Raw genomic sequence first — 26,898 nt, forward strand, 5'->3', positions numbered from 1 at the left:
TTATGTAAACAAACTAGCATTTAAAGGGTTAAAATCCTAAAAATGATTGCATTTTTTGGTAGTTATGATCAGGACGGATGCTGGTAAAAACATGTATATCAAGGAAAGCGGAAAAAAATATTCATATCTATTTTTATGACCGTTTTTAACATGGACATTTTTGTCTTCTAAGGACCTCTGTGTAACATTTTTTTAAATTGACGCACAAGGGTTAACAATCTGAACTGAAACATCAGTTCTGGCATGAACACTGGATACTAAAATGTGCAATATGATCTCACTAAAATGACTGATTCAACTATATTTGAGTTGAGGAACCAATATGATTCCTTGCTGCATTTCCCAAAAATTTTTCATTGTCGATTAATCATACACTCCAATATTTAAGTATTCCCACAAGCATTGCAATGAGATGAGAATGAAACAACTACTTTCACCTGTTAGAAATGTAGAGTAAATTATATTTTGTGGCAATGACGTGCACACATACCCAAAAAATAACATGCAAACATCAATTATTGATGACATGATTTCCAAGTTTACAGTACATGTTGTCAGAGACAAAGTAAACAGATTTAATACTAATTTGTTGTCTTTTTTATCATGCTAAAATCTAATTGTACACAAAAAACAGGCCAAACCACTGAAGCTTTCACATTGTCCCAAAAGCAAAACCGACATTCACACACACGCATACAAATTAACGATAACCAAGTCAAGTTTCTCTTCAGACTTACTCCAAATCAAGTGCTTCTATGTAACAAATACAAAGATTAAGTAATAAAAATAACGTTGTTAAAAGAAAACATTAAGTCAGGGCTAATTTTGACTTTATGCTTCATCCCTCCAAAAAGTAAGAATCGGAAACATTCTCAAAGTGCAATCTGTTCTTGGTTTTCTTTTGTATGTTTGTTTCCATATGAGTACCTAAAGTACATTGAGATGCTTCTGGAGTGCAGATCACAGGTACCTTGGATCCTGTAGTTCGCCTCAAAGTTAAGAGATGTTACTGAAAATGGAGGACGGACAAGGGAATATTGAGCCTTGTGCCTGGTACTTGGATGCAGGCTGTTTGGGTAAGGAGTGCTTTTTGTTGGGTGTTAAGAGGGGTTTCAGTTTAAGACCTTTCCAAACGTCCAAACCAAAGGTCTTTTTTTTCTGTTTTATTTGTCAGTCAGTTTAAAGGTTATCTGTGTTTAGCTTTAGCTATTTATTTTGAATGATGTCATATTCAAGATGCTGGCAAGAATTCATTTATATAATTTTCTCCCAAAAATGATGCAAGCGACAAAAAGAGAAGATATCGCTCCCTTTATATCTCTGTCTCTTTTGCTTTCTATCTAATCTCCTTCATTTTCTTCACTGGAATCACTGATCCCCTTTAAATCTCACCATTTCTTTTACTGTGTTGGAGGCACAGGGGCATTTGGATAGAGAGAATCCCCTGGAAGTGGAGTGCTGGAATCTGGAGTAAAACAGAAAAACAAAAAAATCTATTAGACAATTATACAATAATTACATTACAAGTTAATATAAATATACATTATATAAAAATAGGTGCAAATATACGTGCATTCACTGATAAAAACTGTGAAAAAACAAACACAACGTGAGTCTGATTTTAGCAAACATTTCTAAAAAAAAATACTAATTTTGACCTATTTCAGTTGTACAAATATCATGAATAGTGCCAAAATCATTGAATCACACTGAACTGTGACCAAATTTCAGATTTCATGATGATCATTCAGTAAATATTTAAATCGAATCATTGTAAGAGCAAATAGCCTACCGTTCAAAAGATTTTCAGTCAGTAATACTTTTGAAAAAAATTCAAAATTAATTCAGCAAGATCAATTGATCAATAGATCAAAAATGACAGTAAAGAGATTTACATTGTTAAAGAAAAGTTCTAATTGAAATAAATGCTATTCTTTTTAACTTTATTTTCATCAAAGAATCCCCAAAAAAGTATCATAATTTCCACAAACTATTAAGCAGCCCAACTGTATTCAACATTGATAATCAGCACCAAATCAGCATATTAAAGTGATTTCTGAAGGATCATGTGACACTGAAGACTGGAGTAATGACTGCTGAAAATTCAGCTTTGCCTTCACAGGAATAAATTGCATTTTGAAAAATATATTAAAATAAAAACTTGTTATTTTAAACTGTAATAATATTGCTATTTTTATTGTATTTTTGATCAAATATATGAGCAAGACATAAAAAAACGTATCAATGCAAACTTTTGAATGGTGGTGTATGTATACATCTACTGGACAGCTACTGTGTGTAGCGTGCATACATGTGTATGTTTCTGTCATTACCATGCGCTGCTCCAGTCTGTGCATTGGTGGGGGGAGAACTGTGAGAGGCAGGGGGTGGAGCTTCATTGTGGGCATTAGTGGCGCTCACAGAGGCGGGGCTTTGTGTTGGGGGCGGGGCAGAGGTGTTAATGACAGGCTGGTGGGGTACAGATGGAGTACTGCCAGACTGATTGCCAGGCTGGTTGCTATGGTGCTGGTGTTGGATCTGCTGGAAGTGTTGCTGTCGGGCTCTCATCTCTGCATACTTCAACTGCTCCATATGAAACGACTGCCGATCAGCAAGAAGCTGCTGCCTCTGATACTCAAGCTAGAAACACAATATACATATATGCAGATTAATTTTCATTTAAAGAAACCGTTTTCCTAAAAATGTTTAGATTTTCAATTAATAATGACTTTGATTTCTGTCTGTTCCTCATAAAATATCATATTGTTTTTAGACAACTTGTAATATACTGCAAAAAATCTGATTGAATTACTTTTGGAGCCCCTGGTCAATAATTTTTTTCACATGCATGAAAGAAATAAAATCATACAGGTTCTGAAAGAAATGACTGTGAATTGTTCTTTTAAGCAACAGATGTACAAAACTATAATTGAATGAATGAACCTGATAAACCACAGAACGTTATATATATATATATATATACAGTATATATCTTCGTTATCCATGTTGGCTTACTGCCTCTCTCTCTCTGTCCATGATGGTTTCCAACTCTTCAAAGTGTCTGAGTTTGATCTCCAGTTTCTTCATCTGGGTCTCTACCAGCAGAGCCACCAGAGACTTGATCTTCCTTTCCTCTACTGCTGCCAAGTGCTGAATGTAAAGAAATCAAAGAATACAGCGTTAAGTGTTTAGTTTGCAGGAAAGCTGTTTGTATTCTCACCGTGATGTCACCTTTTCACACACCTTAGCTTTCACGGCAGCAGCAGCGAGCGCTGAAGCAGCGGCGGTGGCCAGGTTTCCCTCTCCTACATCTCTCTCCACCTTTGCTTTCTTCTCCCCCTCACTCTCTCCATCCCTCTGACCCTCATCTGATCCCTCCTTCTGTTCTTTCTCCTTCTCGCCATCAGCTGCAGAGATCCCAAAGAGTTCAGGTAAGACATTTTATCGATGCATTTTGTAACTTTAACAGTTTATGAAAACAGCACACACAATGGCAGATGTTTTTGTACTGCACTTACACAAATACTGCATTAGTATATCTGCATCACACTACGAATCTGCAACTCTAAATCTTTGCATTTAAATTTAATCTGATGTCTTGTTCTAAGTCCTATTTTTATTCTTGCTGTAAAACGCACCCATTTCTGAGTCTGTTTTCTCTGTCTCTCTGTCTGTCTCTCCTTCTCTCACTCTCTCTTCCTCTTTCTTGCCGTTCTCTCCTTGTTTTTCTTCCTCCTCACTGGCTCCATCTTTGCTCTCCTAAAATGTCAGACATAGGAATGTCACACGTGTTAATATTAGGAAAATATCACAAATCTCCACAAAATATTTAACAGCACAACTGTTTTCAACATTGATAATAACATGAAAAGTTTCCTGAATACTAAATGAGCATATTACAATGATTTCTAAATGATTGTGTGACATTGAAGAGTGGAGTAATGACTGCTGAAAATTCACAGGAGTAAATTACGTTTTAAAATAGAATTTTCTTTATTTCACAATATTACCGATTTTACTGTATTTTTATGAAAGAAATGACTTTGTAAGAACTTTTTCAAAAACCTTTAAATATCCAACACCAATCTTTTCAATGGTAGTATATATAAGTAGGCCTATACATTATTATCCTAGAACTTTCTGTTTACTTCTTGGTTTGAATCAGACTTTTAATCCCAGATTTTCAATGCATTCTCAGACTTTTGGACTCCACAGTACATGTTTTGTTTTTTTATGCACAGTTACCTTATTTTCTCTTTTATCTTGGCTAGATTGACCATCACTGCTCTTATTCTCCTCACTTCCATCCTCAGCTGAAAAACAAACATACACAGTTATTTTGTCTCTCACTATGCTCCAAAAAGCATAAAACAAGTGAAAATGTTTGTTCTCTTACAGGGTTTGTCAGAATCCTCGAGGCCGGTTCCTGCGATGCCGCTGCCCTCCAGGCCGTAGAGAGGGTCTGGCCTCCCGCTTGCTCTGGCCGCCTCCTCCACTCGACGCACATGAGCCTCCACCAATGCAGCTGGTACCTCCTCCTTCATTCGAGAGAACTCCTCTGAGAAAAAGAAAGAGAAACATTGTGCTCATGTAAAAAAATACAAAACAAGTCTTTTTTGGGGCTTGACAGCACCCGATTCTTATTCACTATTGTTGCATACAGAAAAAAAGACAAAAAGAAATCATTCAGATACAGCCATTTCAAGTCTAATTAAATTATGGTTTTTATTTATGTGTGAACTATCACTTTAATATTGTATCTTCTCACCAAGTGCTGATTTAGCTGCAGCAGAAGCCACTCGAGGGTCGACCACAGAGGCTAGAAACGCCACAGTGCTCATGACAGGATTCCCCGCCTGACTGAAAGGAACTGGCTGATAGGCCAGCGGGCCTAGGGAGGAGGAGCTATCCTCCAGGTAGGGGTCTTCGATCGGTAGACGCAGGAAGTGGAGGATGCACTCATCCTGTGTGCGGCTGCCCACGTGTTCCGATACTTTATTCCAGTCATCTTTACACATCTCTAGACCCTGAAAACAAACAGGAATTGTTAAGTGGAAAAAGTCAAGTTTACACTATTGTTCAAAAGTTTGGGGTCAGTAAGACTTTTTTTTAATTAATACTTTTGAAGGACTAAAAGGATCAAAAGTGACATTTAAGACTTTTACAAAAAATTCTAAGAATTCTCATTAAAAACTTTCTATTCATCAAAGAATCCTGAAAAAATGTACCACAGTTTCCAAAAATATTAATCAACACAGCCGTTGAAAACTTTGATAATACTTGTTTGTTACTTGTTTGTAAATGTTTCTTGAGCACCAAATCAGCTTATTAAAATGATTTCTGAAGAATCATGTGACAGAAAACTGGAGTAATGGCTGCTGAAATTCAGCTTTGCCATCACAGGAATAAATTACGTTTTAAAATATATTAACATAGAAACATTATTTTAAATTGTAATGATATTTCATAATATTATGGTTTTATTGTATTTTAATCAAATGAATGCAGCCTTGGTGAGCATAAAATACCTCTTTCAAAAATATTACAAATCTTACCGAACCCCAACTTTTGAACGGTAGTGTAAATCATGTTTAAAAATCGTATCAAATTGAAAAAAATGCTAAACTCAAGCATTTTGACTAGTGGACTCAGAGAGTCTTGGACATTTTATATGTTTACATTGTACCTCCAGCAGTAGCAGTGTCTCCTGGTCTGTCCATTCCCGAGTGGCACTGGCAGCATTTTTAGTCTGTGGAATGACAGAAGAAGGTCCTAAATCTTTCTCATAGCACTCAGAATCATCTTCATACTTCATATTCCAAAATTCCTTTCAACCTGACACATTCTAATTTTCTCTCTACCCCATTTGTGATGGGCGCTCTTACTTTAGCTGGGCCGCTCTTCTTACTGTACACATCTGTCCTCAACCCAAAGTTCTGCAAGTCGGCTGGTTTGTCCTTGACTTTGTCTGGGAATGAGAGCATCTGCTGAGAGGATGAAGTCTGGTGGGAACAACAACAAAAAACAGCTTAGATAATCTAAAGTGAAGACAAAAACTCACACAGAATTTTTTTTTAGGGCTGTCAATCAAATAAAATATTTTATTTAACTTTTTTCCTAGTTAATATGTTAATGCCTTCAGCTCCCTTTAAAGGTGTTGAGTTTGAAAATCTGTGTGGATCACACCTATAGCAGGAAAAGACTGCTTTATTTTACCTGGGATGCCTTAGGCTGTAGTGGTACCAGACTTGATGGAGTATCTGCCAGCACATGAAAGTGTGAGGTGGGTGGAGGCCCCATTGGAGTGGGCCGACTCTCTGAATCCACCTGATAGTTAATCAAGCCCCACTGTTCCAGAAATGCATGGACCCTGTTCACACAAATACACTTACACACTTAAAATGACATTGAAGTCAAAGTTGAAAAGAAATCAAGCGTAGTGTTAATTCTGGCAGGTCACGTTAGTCAAGCTCGCATCAGCTGACTCTAAGCTGATCCCCATCTACCTATAGGAATATGACCCCTATCTAAGCATTCATATATAAGGTCCCTCAGTATTATCAGCTAATTACCCTCCTCCATCCCCAGCTCCTCCTCTGTCAGTCAGGAATCAGCCTTCTATTTATCTTTTGAATCAGACTAATTCTAAAATGTGTACATAAAATTATTGAACTTTAACGATATCTGCAATACATTTCTGTTGGTTCTGTTCTGTTTACCCTGGGGGGATTATCGCTGCTCTCCCTGCTCTCATCCATGCTAGGCTGCATGGATGCGCAGGGAGTTCTTGCCCAGAACAGAACCATACCACCAATCCAAACTGTATGCTAATTGTCAATCATCTTTGACGATAGTGGTCCTGACAGAACCATGAATATATAATGTAAACATTTTAGCATTAAACATTTTAGCATTTTCTTTCTTTTCCCAGACCTCATAATGGCACAAACATCTCCAGCCAGGTTCCTACGGCATGCTGTAGAGGTCAAATACTCCTGTGGGTTCAGTCTGTACGTGTCAATCATGAAGTTACGGTATGCCAGGTAACTGTAACAAAGCAGAGAGTGAAGAAACAGGGTGGGAAAAAAAAGCTCATTAATGAAGGTCAGAAAACATATTTAAGTTCAAATCAGTCTTTGTGTGAAGGTTCACCAGAAGATATTCTTACATTTCAGGTGTCTTTGACTTGTTTTTCCCATTGAAAAACTCAGGCAGTGCTCTGCGCTCTATAGCATGGACACTAAAAGAGACAGAAACAGACTGTTACATTCTGATTCTGTTGTGACTCTTGATTTTTCTATAATGAGAATACAGCATAGTCAAACAATCGCTTCCAATTTAAATGGGTGATTCTTGATCAGATTTCAGAGATTCAAAGTTGTGTGTAGTCACAGTACCTGTTATAGTCAAACCAAGCAGCATAGCTAGGTATAATGATATGATGGGTCTGTTCAGTGACATTATCCTCATGAAGGTCCGAACCCTTCACCGGTTCTCCTTTCACACTCGGACAACCTTCTTCTTCCTCCTAGAAACACACAAACACATAGCAAACCATGAAAACTGCTCATGAAATATAGTGGGATTTAAACCTCTCTAATCTAGTTTGTATTAGTCAAAATTTTCAAAATGTTAAGATTTTGATAAATGTAATTATTAAAAATGCTGTACTATTTTTGGGTCACCAATCAAATCATGTCATCAAATCATGAGTTCACGCAACCTGAAATACAAAAAAATTATAATTCTTTTGTTTATTTTTAAATTAATGTATTCTTCCAAATTTTTATGATACTATAATTTATATAAAAATTTAATTATTGTGATTAATAATAATACTAATAATCATATATTTTAATGCATTATTTTAAAAAATGCAATTTTTAAAAAAAGCATTTTAGAAGCATGATTATTATTTGGTCTCAAATCCAGCTGTATATATATATAAAACTAAACATACAGAAATATGAAAACTTAACTTGTGAGCAGAAATACTGTGAAATGTGTTTCATTTGCTGCTATACCTTCCCTACGGTCTCCATTGATTCATCCTCTTGCTCATCTAGGTGTGATAGCAGAAAAAAAAACAATTGAGTCATTTTGCACATAAACTTACACTTTATATTACAGGAAAAAACAGTGTTAATTAGCACAGAAAGATGAAGTGAGTGCATTTTATGATACCATTTCTCCTTTCTCCTAAAACTTCCTCCTATCGCTGCTCTTCTATGCAAAGACAGCTGCAATTACCCATTCATAGGCTGACATAGACATCCTTTATTTTTGCAATTCCACTTGGTGCCATTAACGGCACAGAAAAGAAACACTTCACCTTTCGGTTAGTTTGAGTGGCAGGTGTGTTAGAGACAGACACTACTGTAGAGACATACCCAGGTCAGTCATAGTGCCTCCTTTCACTGGAGTAGAATCTGAGTCCTTCTTAGTCACTACACACACAAATATCAAGATTACACACAATCTAGACTAACACGTTAGTTAAAAACTGTTAGATGTGTGTGAATGTACCTGTTTTAGGTAGTGTTGCTTCCTCCACTGCAGGCACAGGTGAGGGTTCATCTAAATCTTTAGTCAGATCTTCCTGTTCTTCCTCTCTCTGTCCTCGTTTGGACTTAGTGTAGGGAGTAGTGGGCCTGAAAACACACACACGGGTCCAAACAAAGACACAGAGAGAGGTTCACATTTAAAAATTAAAACAAAAGATAAATTAAAATCAAAATAATTTCAGATATTCTCTGAAACAAATGTCACTGTTTCCTGAGAATCAGGAGTTTAAAATGCAGTAATAGAAATACCCTTTCTTGGTGTTTTTCTTCTTGCTCTCCTGTGGTGGAGGGGTAGGAGATGGGGACGGGGAGCGCTTCCTTTTTTTGGCACTGCTGGGTTTTTTATCCCTCCTTTCATCTGGAGTGCTCACTTCATCTGTGAGAGTCTTCGCTGAAATTCTCTTCCTCCTCGGTCCTCCTTCTCCCACCTCATAGTCTTCCTCATTCATCCACTCATTAAACTGATCCAGGTCCAGAATCCACTTGGCATGGACCTACACAAACACAAACACATAACCTTAAAATTTTATGAAGGGCAGGGAGAGCATGTGCAAGACAAAAGAGACAAAGAAGAAGAGAGGTAAAGGATCGGAGACAGATGGAGAGAGGTAAGGGGGGGGGGGTTCTAACCTTCCTGGGTTTCTCAGCAGTGGGTGGATCCTCCACAGCAGCCTCCACCTCACTGGCTGAGATCCATGTGTCATAACTGCATCATGAACACAACACATTAATCCTGCAATAACATACACACCTGAACTCTCTGTGTGTGTGTGTGTGTGTGTGTGTGTGTGTGTGTGTGTGTGCGCGCGTGTGTGTGTGTGTGCGTGTGTGTGTGTGTGTGCGAGCTCACCTATCAGGCCAGTAGCCCCAGTGTAGCAGCATCTGTTTGTCTCTCTTCATTACAGGACGAACCCACTCTTCTGAAAAGCACACACATACCAATTACAATATTAATACTGAAAACCATTCTTTTTTTATATATAAAGGTAGCACAATTTTTTTACCATTGTGTTTAGCCCCCTTGTACCCTACACATGTATGTGAATATATTTTTACACTATGAAATACACAGCAGAACGTACCGTCCTCCAGACTAGTAGGAATAGGCACCACAACATGAGAGCTGGACAGCTTATCTTCAGTCACAGATCCCTACAAACACACAAACGGTATTACACATAAAACTGTGTGATATTTAAAATATTTAATAAATGTTTTACCATTATTTCAATAAAAAAAAAGCAATGATCCTGATGCCAACTTAAAATTAAGCAACATTGTAAATAACACTTGTAAGTCTTTTTTATTCAGCCAACTACTACTAGTCAGTAGTAGTTTTATTTAGTAACTTTTTAAGCTATTTTAGGGCACATACACAGCTATTGAAATACATACTGAATATTGTATAAATAAACAAAAATAACTCCTTTTTTAAAATAAATTATCCAGCCATAATTAGATGACCTTATCTAATGGTTTTGGCAAGTACCTGGTGTCGTTTGATTATGTCCTTCAGTTTTCCCAGTAGCTTGGGCTCTATCTCTGAACTTAGGTAAATCACAGGTCGGGTCAAGCAGTTATTCTACAAAGGGAAAAACACATCATTATACAATATTTCATCTCACAGATGTACATACTAACAAATACTAATAAATACTAACCCTATCATGAATGCAAGTGATGTTCATCTGACTGTATACCTGCATGTGTGTGTGAAACTGTGTGTTTGATACACACCTGTACCAAAGACTTTTCTATAGTCATGAACATTTCAACATTGCGGTCCATTCTCGAAGGATTCTGGAAGTCAAATCTCCTCCTGATGGATAAAAAAGTGAACAACAAATGAGTATTAATTCGATTTTTGATCTGCAATCATTGAAGGAGCTCTTCACTAATAAGTACTTTAATGTCACAGATTGATTCACTAGCAGAAAGTTCAAATGCAGCAAAAATGTCATGCAGAATCTATTCAGGAGCATAAGGACCAATTCACACCATGAGGGAGGCGAATCATGACTCTCTTGGCAAGTGTGTCATAAGGTTAAGTGTCAGTGAAATTATACAACAGCTGATTAGGACCACTCAAATAAATGGCAAATGTGCATATTTAATGAATAGATACTTAAGCAGTCCACATGATGAATATATGGAAGTTTTGGAAGAACATTTTTGCAATTATTCTAGAATATTTTTGTTGATATTTTTATGAATTTGGAGTCATAGCCTATTCACCCCTATACAGTTGATTGCTGAAGAACATGATGCAGGGCAACAACTCACTATCCCTCCTTTTTTGTCTCATATTTATATCATATGATAGTAAAGCAATATCACACAAGCAACGAGTGTAGTATCATACAAGTGCTGTTTTTGTCTCAAATAGCACGAGTGCAAATGTGATATTGATTTTATACACCAGTTCAATAAATGAGAATTGAATATTGTGCTATATTTTAGACACAATATTGTCTGTTTTTGCAACGAAAATATTATCTATTAAAGCCACAGCAGAACTGTTGTGCGTATCCAAGCAACACACAATTTCTGAATGAATCTGTTTTGAATGAATTGGATGAGCCAATGATTCAATGGTCCATTCATAAAGAGATTCCTCAATGAAATGGGCATTTGAAGGAATTGAATGAATGAATGACTCAATGACTTATTCATTAAGACTTTTACTGCCACCTACTGGCAGTTTTAGTTTCTTATTTAGAGTATAATTTCATTAAAAATAATTTCATATTTACATATTAAAAGAAATCTGAAAATAGAATATCCAAATTAACAAAAAAAAACTAATTCAAAGGGATAGTTAGAAAAAAAAAAGAAAATTGAAAAAAAAAAATTTGATTCCAAATTTGAAAAATTCTTTCCAAAGCTACTTTTTGTAATATCTATTCCATGCTTGCCTCATGTAACACGATAACGGTTTTAAAATATATTTTGTGGGTGATTTCTAAACCAAATTTGATGTACAATTAATATGCAATTAATTAGATTAATTAATCGCCACAGTGTCATTAATTAGATTAAAACTTTTCATTGATTGACAGCCCTAATACAGTGGGGAAAAAGTCAGGGTATTTAGTCAGCCACCAATTGTGCAAGTTCTCCCACTTAAAAAGATGAGAGAGGCCTGTAGGTATACCTCAACTATGAGAGACAAAATGAGAAAAAAAAATCCAGAAAATCACATTGTAGGATTTTTAAAGAATTTATTTGCAAATTATGGTGGAAAATAAGTATTTGGTCAATAACAAAATTTCATCTCAATACTTTGTTATATACCCTTTGTTGGCAATGACAGAGGTCAAACGTTTTCTGTAAGTCTTCACAAGGTTTTCACACACTGTTGCTGGTATTTTGGCCCATTCCTCCATGCAGATCTCCTCTAGAGCAGTAATGTTTTGGGGCTGTCGCTCGGCAACACGGATTTTCAACTCCCTCCAAAGATTTTCTATGGGGTTGAGATCTGGAGACTGGCTAGGCCACTCCAGGACCTTGAAATGCTTCTTACGAAGCCACTCCTTCGTTGCCCGGGCGGTGTGTTTGGGATCATTGTCATGCTGAAAGACCCAGCCACGTTTCATCTTCAATGCCCTTGCTGATGGAAGGAGGTTTTCACTCAAAATCTCACGATACATGGCCCCATTCATTCTTTCGTTTACACGGATCAGTCGTCCTGGTCCCTTTGCAGAAAAACAGCCCCAAAGCATGATGTTTCCACCTCCATGCTTCACAGTAGGTATGGTGTTCTTTGGATGCAACTCAGCATTCTTTCTCTTCCAAACACGACAAGTTGAGTTTTTACCAAAAAGTTCTATTTTGGTTTCATCTGACCATATGACATTCTCCCAATTCTCTTCTGGATCATCCAAATGCTCTCTAGCAAACTTCAGACGGGCCTGGACATGTACTGGCTTAATCAGGGGGACACGTCTGGCACTGCAGGATTTGAGTCCCTGGCGGCGCAGTGTGTTACTGATGGTAGCCTTTGTTACTTTGGTCCCAGCTCTCTGCAGGTCATTCACTAGGTCCCCCCGTGTGGTTCTGGGATTTTTGCTCACAGTTCTTGTGATCATTTTGAGCCCACGGGGTGAGATCTTGCGTGGAGCCCCAGATCGAGGGAGATTATCAGTGGTCTTGTATGTCTTCCATTTTCTAATAATTGCTCCACCAAGCTGCTTACCTATTGCAGATTCAGTCTTCCCAGCCTGGTGCAGGTCTACAATTTTGTTTCTGGTGTCCTTTGACAGCTCTTTGCTTATACCTATGATGAAAATTATACCTATGATGAAAATTACAGGCCTCTCTCATCTTTTTAAGTGGGAGAACTTGCACAATTGGTGGCTGACTAAATACTTTTTTGCCCCACTGTATATATATATATATATATACACAAAAACTAAAAATATTGTTACCTTTCATTCTGTTTTATTTAAAAACAAATTAATAGCATTTATGTATTTAATTAAATAATAAAAAGAAGTGAAAGAAGAGAGGACCATTACCATCCTTGATCACTCTTGAACTTGTAGGCAGCAGCCAGAATATGACACAGAGCTCCTCCAGATTTGAAATCCAAAAAACACTTAATCTAAGGGTGAAAGGAGAGCTTCATCAGCACTCTACAATGCTGATTACTTTAATGCATTCAATTCAATACTATTACGAAAGAAGGCTTGTGTGAGTACCGGTAGTTTAGTGAGGGGAGGGTTGCTGACATGCCGGCCAAACACTTCCTCCTGAAACTGAAGGAGCTGAACCACCAGACTCGACAAAGATTTATTGGTGGGGGGCTCTGCTTGAATATACTAGAAAGAAAAAGAGAATGTTTTAGACACTAGACACCATAATAAAAGGAACACACACATATATATATAGATTAATTAATCAATATTTAAAGGCCAAGTATGGTGACCCATACTCGGAATTAGTGCTCTGCATTTATCCCATCCAAAGTGCACACACACAGCAGTGAACACACATACACCCGGAGCAGTGGGCAGCCATTTTTTTGCTGCGGCACCCGGGGAGCAGTTGGAGGTTCAAGGGCACCTCAGCCGTGGTATTGAAAGTGGAAGAGAGCGCTGTACATTCACTCCCCCCACCTACAATCCTTGCCGGTACGAGACTTGAACCCGCAACCTTTGGGCTATGAGTCCGACTCTCTAACCATTAGGCCACGACTTCCCCTTTGGTCATTCTGACAGCAATAATACTGCATAAAATTAAGTGCTAATTTAATTTCTGCCATTTTTTTCTATTTTGTGACCATTGCAATCATTAAATTGTATTACATATACAGTGATGTTTAAATTCATGTTATTGTTAATTCAACCTTTCTCTCAAATTTAATGTTGATAATATAATTTACGAAAGGAATGCATTAAATTAAAAAAATGCTAAATTGAATGCATTTTCACTAAGGTTTCACCAAGCCAATGATCCAAAACTTTTCCTTGACCACTAATAGGGACATGCTTGCTTTTGCTTAATTATATTTAAGAGTGGTCTGTCAGCTTTCCTCCATCCATCTATGGAACATCTACATGACTTGACATTTTAAAAGTTAAAATTAGTATTTTTAAATGACAAAAAAAACAAAAAACAATTAAGGCTGCTCTGAGCAGAGTCTGAATGATATAGCATCAGTCCTGAGGTTTTTATGTGGATATATAATTTAGTTTAGTATTTTTACGTATAATTTAATTTAATGTTTCCATGTTCATATTTTAAAATTTAATTTGCATAAATACATGCATTTATTAAAATTAGGTTTGCTTTGAACTACATTAAAAGACGTTTACTATGCACGGAATATCTTTCTTTACCTCATATATGAAATACCTTTACATTTTCATGTATATGTTAATTGAGGTGTTTCATTAGCGAGAAATTACACTTTGTTGCACACTGTAGCCGGTTCCCACACATTGCTTCAGTGTATCGAGTAATTTCCACGGGTAAATTGTTGCAACTGAAGAGAGAAAAAACATTCTTCACATCCGACTGTGAATTTGTCATCGTCTGTAACACGTTGCTGTTTTTTTACACACACAGCGCGCGAGGCGGATTTGGCTGCACATCTGGATTCACGCACTTGCGCTGCCAGTACCGCAGCCCCGTTACACGAGCTGGCCTTTCCTTGTATAAAAGAGAAAGGCCATTCATAAAAACCTATTAGATAAGGTCAAATGACTATCCAGAGATGTGGGATATTTTAGATAAAGCAAATTCTTGGGTACGTCTTAAGACTTTTCTCAAGACGCGCATCCAGCATCTTCTATTGAAGTTGTGCATTGTAAAAAAGTAATTATAGATTTTTGTTTATGTGTATTTGGAGGATGTGTTTGTGAGAATCTTTCACCCTTCAATGTTTTCTCAAATGACATCTTAGTCTGATTGTGAGGCCTTACCTACACAAGAAATTCAAGCTGTAGAGACCTGCAGTGTCAGTGTAGATTGACAAAACAGTGAAATGTTCTCTTTCCTAACCTTGTTTCTGTCAGAGTTATCACAAATGTAGAAAGTGTTGGTGTTGCTGTCTAGCCAATCTCTTTGACCTTTTTACTATTGTCCTTCAACGGATGCCCAGCCATCTATCTCCCCTCATTACCAAGGAAATGTGTATGCATCTGGTTGTGTGTGTGTGTGAGGCACAGTGAACAGTAATCAACACTGTCAATGGCTTCCTGACTAATTAGTGGTGTATTTGAGAAAAGGAAAGAGAGTGTGTGTTTTTATTAACAGCTAATTTTGTTTGTGATTTTAATCTATATGAACTGTTTTTCTACCTTACATGTTCTTTTTATGGGAGTTATGTAGCTCAATTTCATATTGGGGCAGGCATGTATTGATTATATGTTGGCATGCCTTCAGGCTGTTTAAACACACACACTGAACCGAAATAAACCACCCAGATCATCAAATGTCCAGCTTTAATTAAAAATGGAAGACAAGTTGAAAGAAAGATAGACGCGAAAGTGTTTATTTATTTATTTACAGCATGTAGTCTTTAACATGCCAGAATAAAAGTCTATAATAATGATTAATTACACAACTGCAAGGCTTTACAACAGCAATCAATCTACGAGTCAAATATTTAGAAGCAAATTTTCTTGCACTTTATATTGATATGGACACATATTTGAATCACATACATTGCTGATACATGCACACACACACACACACACACACACACACACACTGGATGTTTTCAGATTACAGATGGATCAGGACACTTTTAAATGTTTAGTCAGGATGTTTGTGGCATTAAACAGAGAAAGACTGATTATATCATTATCATATAATTATCATTTATAATTTCACAATAGTCTCGAAGTTCCTCCAGTATAAACACTGTGTACATACTTAGTAGACATAGAGGTTAAAACATACAGTTTCCATGCCATGAAATGCATACACCCTTTTCCCAGTTATGCACACACATACACATGATGCGGGGGGAGAATGGTGATCTAGTAAAATGCAACAAGATAATTCTGGGTAATCCTTAAAGGTAGTTTTCTTTTTAGCCTAATGGATGAGCTTTGCATACAACATACTGTAATTTTAAAATGAAAAATAATCAATTAAAAATATAAACTAAATAAACATTCTCTTCATCATTGGTGAGCTCAAAATAAAAAAATAAGACCCGGACTACATTTTTCTCATGTTTCAAAGTGAATTGTCTTAAAAGTAGCAAATACACCATGGCCAGACCAAGATGACTGTTAGCAAAGTCAATACAAAGTGTCTACAACTTGATTAAAGTCAACATGAAATCAAATTTGAAAAAACCCTCTTTAGTTTCTTAATACACATTCATGGTGTTATTGTGATCAACTCATCTGTTCACAGTATTTCAAAGAAAAAAGTTTGTCTACATAAACTTTCATCAAAACATAACTTGCTTAACCTCCAAAATAAATTTAGTAAGTAGTCTTTTCTTATCAAGAGCCATTTTTTGCTACGTATGTTACACTGCAATTAAAAAAAAAAATCCCTATCTTTGATTTTTTTTTTTTTGTCAGCTGTTAAGATTTGTTTTCAGAGAATGTTTGTAGTCATAATACTATGGAAGATTTTTTCCACTTTAAATCTAATTTATTGAGGGTTATGTTTAAAATTTTCTACATTTTGACAAAATTTACATTGCGTACCTGTCATAGACAGACCACTTTTTACAATCCAATCAATTGCCAGTGGATAAAATCAAGTCCCAGCATACTTTTTTTCTCTTTGAACATCCTGTTTCACTTTGAATTACATCATATTAAGAAAGTAAAATGGGTTGTCACTGCTGTTGACTTTGTCACTATAATCAGAAAGCATACTCTCAGTTTTGAAGTTAATTTTACAATGTTTCCTCTTGAAGTTATATCACATGTTGTATCGCTTGAATCAGATGTTGCTGTCTATCAGTCAGTCTGATTTGATGGTGTTAAATATGTGATGATATATTTGAATTTTTGTATGTTTGTGTATTTGTTAGTCAGGGTAGATGAGAAAGCCACTGAATGTGCTGTATTTGTTGGTGTTTCCTCCATGCACTTTTCCGCCATCCAACTGCACGCAAACCTCATCTCCCACATCTAAATGCAGGATCACACTGTTAGAGGCGTAGTCATAATTCTGATCTGCATCCTGAGCGATCGCACTGGCCCTCACCTGAGAGAGGGAGTGAGAGAGAAAAACTGGTTTTAATGTTGGATAAAAGAAAGAGTAAATCATAATAATTAGATAGAGAGAGAGGAGATAAGTGTTCAGGGAATAACAACTTGAATTTTGTCTTTTCATTACACAAAGCTATTATATTGTTTTAAAACTACTTGCAATATAGCACACAAGTTGCATGGAACACATTTATGATACTTTTATGCTGCTTTTGCAATTAAGTTTGAAAACTTCAGTTAGAAAGCTTCTTTCTAATATATCAGTCTGCTTCTTCTCATCGTCAGTGTGCAGATGCCTTTAAATCCTTTAACCTCAATGGAAACTGGCAGTCCCTCTCATTCTAAGAAACAGTCTTTCCCTCCCGTCTTATGATTTCTCGTCTCCTCCCTAAGTATCCTATGAGACACACAGAACAGAGAGAGAGAGAGAACAAAAGACCAAGACAGACCAAGGTCCGAGGGAGGCTTATTGATCTGTGTGTTGCATGCGTGTGGTGTGTAATTTATAGGAAAGGCTGTTAAACACTGTGGTCTTCAGTCTTTCACAAATGTACTACACTCTTAAAAATAAAGGTGCTTCAAAAGGTTCTTCAAGCGATGCCACAGAAGAACCATTTTTGGTTCCACAAAGAACCATTCAGTCAAAGGTTCTTTAAAGAACCATCTCTTTCTTACCTTTTTGTAATCTGAAGAACCTTTTTTCACCACAAAGAACCTTTTGTGAAACAGAAAGGTTCTTCAGATGTTAAAGGTTCTTTATGGAACCATTTAGACAAAAAGGTTCTTCTATGGCATCGTGAAGCACCTTTATTTTTAAGAGTGTAATTTGTTTAATTGTTAAATAATCATATAATACTCTTTATTTTGCATATATCCTAAGCTTTGGCAATATTGAATTACTTACAGTCATGCCAACAAGGCTATTCTGTTAAAAAAACAAACAAAAAAACGTGGAAGATAAAGCAGGGAGGAGAGAAAAAAAACTAACATTTGATTATTTTTTGAACATCAGCATTAAAATAAACACATCTGTCTTGAAACATTCATGTCAAAACACTGATTAATGTCTATGCTTCAACTAAAGCCTAATTTTTGATTGCTAATTAATGCATGGTCTTAGCACATGTAAGAATCAAAGCATAATTAATGCTTCCAGTCCTGTGAAAAATTAATAAGTGTAATTCAAATTTATTTAACCCTCACTGCTTACCATCCAAGGTCTGCTACCATTAAAATCTATAAAATATGTATCCCTTTTTTTAATTCTAGTTTATCCATAAAATACTTTTTACTTTTTAAGATTAAATGAATTTCAGTCGCGTCTCCAAGTGATCGACATTTCTTCTCACATCATTAATTATCTTCATCATCTTTCTTTTCCCAGCACCTCTTCCCCCGTATCTGTTCATTCCTTGCAACATCTATCCATCTTTTTCTGCTGGGGTCGTAATAAAATGCAGGTCACGCGCGTGTCTCCACAGCGCGTCTCGTGTTGGCGCGTGTCCCTGTCCAGTCTAAATCGGATTGATTAACGGAGAGAGGTGGCAGCTCCCGCGGGAGGCCTGGGGCTGCGTCGGGGCCTCGCTGGCTCGGTAATTGCCCGGCGCAGTGCCTCGGCTGTTGCTCCTAATGGTGCCCACTCCTCAATAACTACACTGTATCACAATAAACGGAGCCTCGTACCGACCACCAGTCAAATGGAGTCACCACGTATTAACTGCGTATGTGTGTGTGCGAAATAGAGAGACCTAGCTAGCATGTGCATTGTATTGTTTCCCCAAGTGATTTCAACGACCCGTTATCAGATTAAATAGCAGCCCTTCGGCTTAAACTATACAGACAGTTTCTGACAGAAACAGCGTGATGATAATGCAAACATATTCGTTAAATAAATTCACGAACTAAATAATACGTTCAGAAAAACATTCAATTGTCAGAAGCGAAAATAATGCATAGAAATGTATACAAATTATTGGTTGCGAATCTCATTTATTTTATTTGACTTTTATGAAAGCCAATAAAATATACATGGCACAGCTAGGGCTTACAGCTGCTTTTAAATTTCTTTCCTTTTTTTCAAGTGTATTTATTTTAAAATTGTTACTTAAAAAAACGATGGATTTAAGCTGTGTTGTACATAATATTCCTAAAGTTTCATTACTAAGTCAATTTCTTATCATCAAATACTACTAATAATAAAACATTTTTTAGAATGTCAGTCCTCTCGCATACACAGAGGGCATGCAGCTTTACCACAGTGTGTAACCTCAAAATATATAATGTTCTCCATTGCTAAAGGTTAACACTGTGATTTATGAATTCAAGAATGAACCATTTATCTCCTGTAATTTTGTATTCATACAAATCCCCTGTTTCTGAGTAACATTTAAGAGGCTAATTGGTTATACTGCAGGGCTCCCGATATGACTGATTTTAGTGACTGATTTTTATGACTTATTTCTTATCTGATGGAAGTACTTTTTATTTTTATTTTTATTTTTTACAAATATGTCTTGGTCAGAAACAAGCCTTGAAGGAAAGAAAAGGGAACTGAGAATGATCAGTTTTGTGACATAATCAAAGGTGGACATGAAGAAGCCATGCAAATTTAACCTCTTTTCTTTTCTATCTTTTTGAAATCCTCTCTGTCTTTCATGTTGTCAGACAATATGTACATTTGTGCAAATCTGTGCAAACAATCTTTGTTGAATTGCAGAGTGAGCAAATGTGGGAGCACTGAGGGAAACTACTTTATGAACCAACATCAATGAGATAAAACAAGAATGAATGAAAAGAATGTGCCAAATTGTTTGTCACAAACATTTCAAACAAATTTGCCAGCATTTCCAGGTAGCATGCCATAATTCTTTCTTACTGTCAGTCTCTTTTTACAGTCCCACCTCAAGGTTAAAGCCTCCAGGTGTGTCTTTCTCCGTATGTCCTTTAACTGGTAAAAATGACTATACTTGAGAATCTAAGTGCCTTGCATGCTACAGGTTCATATATATATGTTTTGTACAGTATGTCCTCTCCTAAATGGGCCTCCTCACAAACATTGACATAATCTCAGAATTTGTATTAGATCGACCTTTTTGTTCATTCAAAGGTCAGTGAAAGCACAGGGAATGAGAGCTATACAAAAGAAGAAAACAAGAGGCTGAGAAAGCGTAGATCCGTAAACAGGGAAAAGGGGTGTACAAGTGTCTTTTGCAACAGCTGCAAAAACTTGTCAAGGTACTGTGGGATTACCTCATTAACTATATTAATTAATTAATTGGAGGATGTAAACTCATTAGCTGCTGTGTAATTGACAGGATGTTCGAGGCTTTTCTAACAACTTCTCTGCATCACACCTTAATTAGTGCCGCGTTACTCTGACGAGACCACAGAGAAGGAGAGATTTTCGAAAGAGACAGGGAAGTGAAGTGCTAAAGATGAACCCAAAGTAAAAGCTAGTCGTACAGTGGGATGAGAAGAGACATGTTTACATAACCAAGAATCAATTACTGAATTAATTAATCGAATTTGTAATGAGAAACAAATTGGCTGGGTATTCTACTTGAGTGACATTAATTTGTGGACGTTGCGCTCCCTGCTGCACCCCTCATGATGCTGTTTTCGTTTCTTATTCAGCTCCATGCAATCTATCCCTGCCACGAGGAGCCAAACTTCAACTAATAAGTGGCATTTCACAAATACATTAATATTCAGAGTTCTCTAAAAATAAAACTAACTGCCACAATCTCGCTGAAGTTACAACAAAATTTTTGCCTGTCTCAAAGTGTGTTGGAATCTACCTGTATTGGATAGAAGATCATATACTATGTTTGTAGTATCAGCTTCTGCAAATCTATGACCTGCAATGAGGTCAGTAGTCCTTTCTCGTTCTCTCTCTCACTTACACATGCGCTCACACTTTCTGTCATTTTGCTCATCTATCTTACTTACACTGATCTGATGCTGTCTGTCTCTGGCCTCGCAGTAACACTTTCTCCCAACCTCTCTGTCGGCTCTCCACTGATTAGCCATCCATCTTCCTCTGCTCCGTTCATCTCTTTATCATCCCACACCATTTTACTGCCTCCTATTGCATGCCCTGCTCATCTGGGTGGGCTCATACTTTCAGGTTTTGCCCTTGCCTTTTTCATTTGCCTTTTCATTTTAAAATAGCTATAATAAATATAGCGTAAATATAGTTTTACACCTAAAACAACAGTGACATGGGCAAGTTTTCCAACAGTTTCTTTTCAAAATAAAAAGTCTTTCATCATTTACTCACCCTCATGTCGTATGGCTTTATTTCCTCTGAACAAAAAAGAAGATGGAACTGAGTCAATACACTGAAAGTCAGTGCACTGTAAAAAATAATTTTGAGATTTTGCCATTTCATTTTTTTGTAGACATAATTTTTTATAAATTGTCCAGAAAACAAGAACATTTAAGTTTATTGGACCTCAACTAAGCTGAAAACTGAATGAACTAGTATAACTGTTGTTTCAACTCAAAAACGCATGTTGAAACAACTGCTTCACACTGAGAAAAAAATTAAGATAACAAATTGTAAGGAAGTGGGTAACAAAGTTTTTAAGTTGATTCAACAAATTGTTTTTTACAGTGTGGGGTCCAAAACAACATTGGACCCCATTGATTAACAAATTTCTTGGGGGAAAAAAAACACTTTTCAAAATGTCTTTGCTTTTGGTGTTCCACAGAAGTAAAAAGTTTGGACATAAGGGTGAGTAAATGGTGACAGCAAATTAAATTTTTGGGTGAACTATCCCTTAAAGAGCGAATCCAAACTCATGTTGGTGCAGTTGTGTGTATGTTTGTGAGAATGCTTTGAGAGGACCTTGAGATGGGTTAAATAATTTAGCTAAGGCGAGAGATAATTAATGAGGGCAGAGATAGACATTTGGCAGAGTGTGGCTCTGTGTGTGTGTTTGTGTGTGGCCAAGGTGGAAAAGAGGGAATCTCATCTTAAAGACATGAATGATTTAATACAAGAGGAGATCACTGGAATGACAATATATGCAATACAGCATGCCATACACTGCCTAAGCTTACTCTCCTCATCTTCTCACTTTCTGCATCTCGTCCTCCCCTTAATGAAGGCTATGTTGAATCCCGAGCAGTCTGGATTTGGCCTGCAGCGCATGAGCTACTGTACAGTATATTCAGCAATAAAATGTTTTTAGTCAATGAGTAGCAGAGACATTCTGCTCCTCTATGTGACAAACTGAGTAACAGCATTAACAAAATTCAGTATTTTATTGATATTGCAATTATAAAGTCAATTCGGGTAACTTTTGATCTAATATTACAGTCAAAAAGTGTCCCAATTTGCCCTTAAACTAAATTAAAAAAGCTTCATTGTGCAGCAGTTTCTCAAATGAGATTTCCATCTGAACAGAACCTTGAAAATGAATTTTAATGGTTTATTCAATGTATTTTGGTTCATATTCTAATATTAATCTAATATTTTTGACATAAATATTACCAGTTACTTTAGATGTTACCACTTCAAACACATTTTTAGGGTTACCTAACAAAGCACTTTTACAATGTATGACAAACACTAGTTTGATGTTTTTATTTTATTTTATTTTTATTTATTTATTTATTGGTGAAAATATAAAATGAATATATTTTTTCCTCAATTTTTTAAAGATAAATCCACTGCATGAGTTTGGCTTAGTTTGGCTTCACATGCAGAGCTTGTGCATTTGAATCAGTAAATTTAGCTGAGAAGGTTGATATACTGTAACTAGTTCCATCATTAGTATTTCACAGATGCACTCTTTGGATCACAAAGCTGTGGATTCACTACAATCAGTTTCTTTTGTGCTAGATCATGTATGATGAACAGACAAAGGGCATTAATTGCAGGTGTTATGTCATGTTAATGGCAGCGTCATGAAGGGAAGCTGACAGGTTGCTACAGAATCATTAAAGTGTTTTCATCACTTCCTGTCCGATATATCTGTCACAAAGGGCCAAAAGCTCCAGGAATCTGCGTGTGTGTGTGTGCGTTTGTCTGTGTGAGAAAGACAGAGACACTGTGTGTATGTAAACACATGTTGCCAAGGGAATTTTTTATCTCTTTGGATAATCCCCACTTTCTGTTCCACTACTAAAAATCAAAACTGAGCGGTTGAGTTGAGAGCGCCCGAATCCCAGATCCGTGTCATATTTCACCAGATGGAGAGGTTTTTTCTCTCCTTACTTTTTCATTTATTCTAAATCCACGGGTCCTGTGAGGACTGTCTCCAGCTGTTGCATTTCGTTCCACTCGAGAGAGTCAAAGAGAGAGCGTTTGCTTGTTTGTGTGTGTTACAAATGTCCTCTTTTCATTGGAAACTGTTAGCCTTTTGCTATTTCTGGCTCTTAAAATAAAAACATAGTTTATTCTGTTAAACAGTCCCAAATGGACTGTTCAAAACACATTTAAACCCATTTGCCATATGCTATGCTCTTTGTAAGGTGTCATTGTCTTCTAAATCTGCATGTGTGTATATATATATATATATATATATATATATATATATATATATATATATATATATGTTTGCATTGTCTTTTTCCCCTCTGTAGGTATCTAGTGATAGGCTGAGAAAATGACTGATGAATAATTGAGTAGCTGCCTTACTGGATCCTATTTAAATGTTAAATGTATTCCTTAATCCTACCGGTGAATCTAATATTTGTTTGATATTTCAGTCAAATCACACTTTTGTTTTTTACAGTTCATTCATGTCTGACTTAGTCAAGATGAAGTAGCTCTAAAAACTTAGTTAGCAAACTCTACCATTGTGCAGAATGAACCCAAAGGCTGTTTTTACCAAGGAAGTACAAAACTAAGAGTTGAACAATTGTCTTTAAATGTATGAGTTGGAATTTGAATTTAATTGGTCTCAGCCCACAATAACTCAAATTAGAATGACAGGAAAAGGAATTTACTGGATTGCAATTCAACACAGGGATTCTGGGAAATAAAGTCTTTTTTTGCCATGGTCCACAAAAGTTAATATAATTTAAATATGGTTAATAAGCTGATATACTATCTATCTATCTATCTATCTATCTATCTATCTATCTATCTATCTATCTATACATCACTATATGCGCATATTAACTTTTATATGGCACTATGTAGGCTGCTCATTAAACCACTATCAAATATGTTTCCTGATCTTTTTTTTTCCCCAATTTTGATTCCATCCAGTTAAAAAGCAAATCATGGAAACAATCTATTAAAAGTTTTAAACACATTTCTGAGAAACAAATGACCACGGCAAAACAATTCTACCTACCTTACAAGTTTCCAGAGAACATGAAAATTGATGAGTAACTCCGCACGACACCGCAGCTCCTCTCGCGTGCGCGAACAGCTCAGAATATGACAGAGAATCTCGCGCCTTCAGTCACTCTGCTCTGACTGTTGTCAGCTTGAAATATCTCTTGTCTTCTCCTTTTGCCGCTTTTTTGCAACCTTTTCTGCTTCTTCAAGACAGTTCACTTTAAAAGCCTACTTCTATCCTATCATATCTTTGGGGATCATTAAACTACTACTGGTGCCTGCAAAAATTCTTTAGTAACCAGATTACTGTTTAAAAGTCCAATATGGCAATATTTTTGTTAAGATATTGTCAAGAAGCAACAGTTTCTCGCTGTTCGATTTCTGTGAGGAAAAGGCTCTTCCACCCGCGGGATGTGTGTCTCGCGCTCCCCCCGCCCTCCACGCAATGACGCGCTCGCGCACTCGCACCAGTCTCTGCAGATCAAGAAATCGATTTCCCGAGGAGATGTGCATCCTAATAGGGTTGCTGTCTACCCAATTAGTACTTATAAAAATAAGTCAGGTTGTACTGGTATGCTGTCATAGCAGGAGTGAGGGATGGTCGCAGAAAGAAATATAGGACCGACTGTAAATTAGTTGTCTTTAACTAGCCTGTATAGGGGAATGCTGCTGAATTGTTACATATTTATAGACGTTTAGGATGTACAGGATGATTATGTATCATCCGATATATTACTAAGGATTTAATGTAATCATTTGGTAACTTTGTTGTTATATAGAAATCACACACAGGGTCCATCGCACTCTTAAAAATACAAGTTCTTTATTGGTATCAATGATCCTGTGAAAAACTTTTCAAATCCATGGAACCTTTCCATTGCACAAAACATTCTTTTTTTAGTGGAAATAGAGTATTCAGATTACTGAAATGTTAAGCACTAAGAAAAAAAAGGTTCTTTTAAGAACTGTTCACTGAAAGGCTCTTTTGGGGAACCTAAAATGGTTCTTCTGTGGCATCGCTGTGAAACCCCCCTTTGGGAATCTTAATTATTAAGAGTGTGGGGTAGCCTATGTGCCCCTATTTAGAGCAAGCAAGTCTTGCAAGAGTGACTTTACTATTAAATCTGACCCTAATCACACCTAATCAAACACAAATGCAAATCTTATGAAGGAGAACAATATGTACACATAAAAACATTGTATGAAATTATTTAAATTCTAATGTATGTATGCCTTCATAGTAGTTTCAAGTGTAATAAACAAGCACAGATATAGCACATTTGAAGTGGTTTAAATTCAACATAATGTGAAATGAAGTTCCTTAACGTAAGTTAGGGAGGAGCGAGCCCATCTAATCTTTCAATCAACAGCCAGAGTATATAAGCAGCTGCTTACCTCTCTCCAGTCTCAGCTGTTCCAGCATCCCTCCACCTCCCCATAACTCCACCTTTCATCTTAGGTACCTTGCCCTTCGTAATCATCCTATATCAAGTCCCTGGGGGTATATCAGAGCTCGAGTTGAAGCTGGTTCATCGAGCCCCTCATCAGTGGACAGCAACCAAATAAGTTTACACACAATTTCCTTAAGATTATATGGGCAAACGAACTCGTTAACTGAGCAGAAAAAAGTGTGTAACTAGTCAAAGAAAATGAACATGTTCTGTTCATTGTTGGCCTTCTGGAAAGTATGTTCATTTACTGTACATGTACTCAATACTTGGTAGGGGCTCCCTTTTGCTTTAATTACTGCCTGATTTGGGGTGCAATATTTATTATATGGATGATAAAAAAATTGGAAATCATCTTTGCATTCATCTGTGCTGATGTTAAAAGAGGGAGAGGAAGGAGAAAAGGATAAGAAGGCTTGAGAGAATGACAGTGTGTAGGGTGAAAGACAGTTTAGCTGTGTTTTCAAGTCTGTTGTCAGTGTCTGTTTCTTTAGCCTTCAGAGCTCATTAGGAGTGATAGACACATTGCTACTGACAACCTCCCACACATACTTTAGCTCTCACCTGACTCTTTCCCTATCATCCCACTTTCACCATCATTTATATCTCTATCACCATCTCCCTTTGCTTGTCGCTATTATCTATTGTACTAAAGCCCCTCTCCTTCTCTCTTTCAGCATACCTTTTTAGTTTTATCTCTTGGACTGCTGGAGAATCAGTCATGGTTGTTTCTCTGAACTCGTTAACTGAGCAGAAAAAAGTGTGTAACTAGTCAAAGAAAATGAACATGTTCTGTTCATTGTTGGCCTTCTGGAAAGTATGTTCATTTACTGTACATGTACTCAATACTTGGTAGGGGCTCCCTTTTGCTTTAATTACTGCCTGATTTGGGGTGCAATATT

At 36.7% G+C, this 26,898-nt stretch overlaps 1 protein-coding gene across 1 annotated transcript; it reads right to left on the bottom strand.

The window, feature by feature from the left end:
* On the bottom strand, positions 1-26,579 carry LOC107582794 (SWI/SNF complex subunit SMARCC2-like). Its single transcript, XM_016268816.1, has 27 exons — positions 26,561-26,579; positions 17,927-17,931; positions 13,265-13,384; positions 13,082-13,167; positions 10,302-10,383; positions 10,054-10,146; positions 9,647-9,716; positions 9,415-9,484; positions 9,195-9,270; positions 8,814-9,058; positions 8,527-8,651; positions 8,391-8,447; positions 8,025-8,062; positions 7,398-7,528; positions 7,169-7,240; positions 6,934-7,047; positions 6,217-6,370; positions 5,886-6,002; positions 5,687-5,749; positions 4,769-5,027; positions 4,397-4,558; positions 4,246-4,313; positions 3,639-3,759; positions 3,244-3,407; positions 3,016-3,150; positions 2,334-2,640; positions 1-1,465 (listed from the first exon to the last, which is right to left on the bottom strand). Exons 1-27 carry the CDS (start codon positions 26,577-26,579, stop codon positions 1,401-1,403), a joined length of 3,018 nt encoding a protein of 1,005 aa, XP_016124302.1. The 3' UTR covers positions 1-1,400.
* Positions 26,580-26,898: the final 319 nt, after the last annotated feature.

Source organism: Sinocyclocheilus grahami, unplaced genomic scaffold, assembly GCF_001515645.1.
Source record: "Sinocyclocheilus grahami isolate Dianchi unplaced genomic scaffold, SAMN03320097.WGS_v1.1 scaffold47.1, whole genome shotgun sequence".
Taxonomy (NCBI): domain Eukaryota; kingdom Metazoa; phylum Chordata; class Actinopteri; order Cypriniformes; family Cyprinidae; genus Sinocyclocheilus; species Sinocyclocheilus grahami.

Bases quoted from the DNA above. Each gene is read 5' to 3' on its own strand.
- LOC107582794 (XM_016268816.1), bottom strand. The intron at 13,168-13,264 runs GTACTCACACAA...TTTCACCCTTAG, and splicing joins CTCCCCTCACTAAACTACCG to ATTAAGTGTTTTTTGGATTT. The intron at 5,750-5,885 runs GTAAGAGCGCCC...GTCATTCCACAG, and splicing joins AGAAGAGCGGCCCAGCTAAA to ACTAAAAATGCTGCCAGTGC.